We start from the raw sequence: 3,142 nt of genomic DNA on the forward strand, positions 1-3,142 counted from the left end.
TGAGGCCGCTGCAACCCCCCTCCTGCTTGGGGTCCCTGTTTCCCCACCTCTAACCTGCCCCTCTTTCCCAGCAGAGGAGGAGGAACCCTCCGGAAGTCGTGTACAATGTGAGTACGGGAGGGCAGGCTGGAGGGGTCCCTGGCGACGCCCCCCCCCCCCCCCTCACCCCCCTTCACCTTCCCGTGCCGAGTGTACCCCTACTCGCGGCCTGTGGCGCCGGCGGCCTGTAGAGCAGCCCTCGCTTGCCTCCCCCCCGCCCCAGTCCAGTGTCCCTTGTTCGTGGCCCCCGGGGGGGAGCGGCGAGGTCAGGCTGGGCAGGAGCAGGGCGGCAGCGCCCTCCCAGGGGCTCCTGCTTCTAGAAGCGGAGTCCTTCCTGCGCGTTGCCTCCTCCCGGAAGGCCAGCTCCCCAGCCGGCGCGCTGACCGAGGTTTGCAGCCGGTGCCCCGGGCGGCCTGAGGCGGGAGCTCCCTCTCCTTCCGGCCGCAGCGGCTGCGGGTGGCGCAGCGCGTGGGTGGTGTGTAAAGACACAGTTTGCTCAGATAAATGGCCCTGGGGGCTCCCGGCATCCCTCGGTTGTCCACGTTCAAGGTCTTTGGCTAGAGGTCCACGTTTTATCTGCGAACCTAACCCGAGCTTCTCGGCCGCGTGCAAAGGGCTGGCAGCTCAGAGAGGGTCCCCGAGGGCTGCGGGACGCGGGAGGTGGGAGCTGGTTGGGGACACAGATGCTCAGGTGAAGAAGGGCCGGGATGCTGACCGGGCGACCCCTGCCGGGCAGGAAGTCGAGAGGCGTCACCCTCTAGGGCAGCCCTCTGTCTTGGGCAGAAGTTACTCAAATCCGTGTCCCTCGCCCTCTTCCTTCCCAGGCACTGCAGAAAGACAAGATGGCGGAGGCCTACAGTGAGATTGGGGTAAAAGGCGACGTGAGTGCTGCTTCTTGATTCCCCAGAATTGGGTCAGGGGTGGGGATGCTCCCCAGGGGCTCCTCGTCATCTCCCAGATATGCCTGCCGTGGGCCCCGTCCCCACCCATTCCTCACCTCACCTGTGCTGGGCGCGGGGGGCAAAGGGTTAATCCAGCTCTTCCGCACTTGCCCGGACGTAAGACACCAAGGAAGGGCTGATGCTCTTTCAGGAGCCAAGTGGAGATTCTAAGACACACTAAGCTCTGTAAAAGCAAGTCACATTTGTCACCATCAGGACTTATCATGGGGTGTTCAGTGCCCAGGACTTTGGGACCCAAGGCATAATGGAAATGCGGGGTCCCTTGTTCATAAAAGATTAAAAATTTCCAAATGGTGAGAGCAGAGCACTGACCGTCCCAGGCAGGGACTGCAGGGGTGACGTGTCCGCCCAGCAGGCCTGGTCAGGGCTCTACCAGGTGGGTGGTCTGAGGTAATCCCCACAATAACCCGGTGAGACATGTGTGCTCCCCACACGGGAGGTTAAATAACTTACCCAAGTTAGTAAGTAGGGGAGCCCAGGGGCGGGTGGACCCTGCAGCCGGAGCCCACAGCACTATCTGGTGGCCATTCCCGGTGAGCGTGGATCCGTCGCCAGGAATTCTGGGAGTGGCAGGGAGGCCCGTTGATCCCAGGTGACAGGCGGCGTGGCCAGCCCCCGTGCAGCCCGATTCTAGGACTCCGGTGTCTGGGCGGACCTGCGTGGCTCCGAGCAAACCTGGGCCCCGTCGGAGCCGAGCCTCACCTGACTCTTCAGGCCCGAGGACCTTTCTAGCCCGGGGTGGGGGTACCAGCTGGGAGACTGTCATCTCCGGTTCTCTGGGGGTCCCTAGAGTAGAGGCCTCGAGCCGGAGGCCGCTGCTGACCTTCTGCCCCTTTGTGTCCCTCCCACAGAACCAGCGGCGGAGAGGGAAGGGGCATGACGCCCTCTACCAGGTAAAACCCAGTCTGCGCCGGGGGTTCTGTCCCTGGGGGCCATCTAACCAGGGGCAAGGCTAGACGCCCACGTTCTGCTTGCGGGGGGCAGAGCTGTCGCTGTCGGCTGGGCCGGGCAAACCCTAGGCCCCGGTGCAGGGCCGGTCAGGGCTCGGGAGCCCCCGGCCACCGGCCACGGACGAGCGGCAGCTGCCCGGAGGCTGCGTGGTCCTGCCCGGGGCGGTGGAGGCCGAGGACACCCCACAGCCGGGAGCTGCCTCTCCCCGCACCGCCCTGCGCCGTCCTGGGCCCTGGGCCCTGGGCCCCGCGTCCTCAAACCAAATGCGCCGGGCGGATGGGTGGGAAAACTGAAGGACAAAGAAAATCAAGAGAAGTAACAACTTTAAAAAGAAAGCGCTGTTGTAGCCAGGAGTCTGGTCTATGCAAATCAGTGTGAATAATTATGCAAACGAAGGCGAGCCCACCTCCTTCTCTAAACTGTAGCCCCCAGCGGGTCCTGACTTGGCTGCCCGGCTCCCACGTGGGGTGCGGCTCCGTTGCTCTGTCTCCGGGAGCCCCGTCTCCTCGTGACAAGTCCTGGCTCCCCGGAGGCCCCGGTATCAGGGACAGTCGACCGAGGAGCGAACCCTGATCCCAGCTCCGTGTTTGGGGGGCGTGGGGGCTCCCCTTCCGCTTCGGTCCACGAGGAGGCTCGTCTAGGCCCCGGACACTGCAGGGCTCCGTACCTGGGGGCTGGGAGAAGGGGAGGGTGTAGCTGGAAAGGAACCACTCCGAGGCCATTCCCAGCAGGGCGCAGAACCCCTTTTCTGGAGCCTTCTGGGCCCGGCCCCCGACCCAGGGCACGACGGGACCATTCCGAGGCGTCCGGAAGCCCCTCGTTGGCCTCCAGGCAGCCTGGAGTCTGCACGGAGCTCCCGACCCACTTTTCTTTTCTGATTGGCTTTCACTAGGGGCTCAGCACGGCCACCAAGGACACCTACGACGCTCTCCACATGCAGGCCCTGCCCCCTCGCTAACAGCACCCGGCAAGTCACCCGTCACAGGCCACACCCGAAGGCACCCAGCTTGGGAAAGACACAGGATAAAGCGTTTGTACCCGGTTCGCTAGAATTCCTTCCCCACCACGGTATTCCTCTTTACGAATAGGATGCTTCGCGTTGTAACGTTTGCCGCGTCCAGTTTGCGCCCGTCTCCCGCAGAGCGCGTGGGCCCTGGCCCCCGGGGTGCGCGTCCCCAGGGCTGCGGCCG

At 64.4% G+C, this 3,142-nt stretch overlaps 1 protein-coding gene across 1 annotated transcript in view; it reads left to right on the forward strand.

Annotated features, from left to right (window-relative positions):
* CD247 (CD247 molecule) overlaps positions 1 to 3,136 on the forward strand; it is a 66,985-nt gene extending 63,849 nt beyond the window's left edge. The window contains exons 4-7 of the mRNA XM_077761792.1: positions 75 to 107; positions 864 to 920; positions 1,853 to 1,894; positions 2,845 to 3,136. Coding sequence (XP_077617918.1) covers positions 75 to 107; positions 864 to 920; positions 1,853 to 1,894; positions 2,845 to 2,910 — 198 coding nt within the window. The 3' untranslated portion in view covers positions 2,911 to 3,136. The remainder of the gene's footprint in view (positions 1 to 74; positions 108 to 863; positions 921 to 1,852; positions 1,895 to 2,844) is intronic.
* The last annotated feature ends 6 nt before the right edge of the window (positions 3,137 to 3,142 follow it).

The sequence above is a fragment of the Crocuta crocuta genome, unplaced genomic scaffold (genome assembly GCF_008692635.1).
Source record: "Crocuta crocuta isolate KB4526 unplaced genomic scaffold, BGI_CrCroc_1.0 scaffold243, whole genome shotgun sequence".
Taxonomy (NCBI): Eukaryota; Metazoa; Chordata; class Mammalia; order Carnivora; family Hyaenidae; genus Crocuta; species Crocuta crocuta.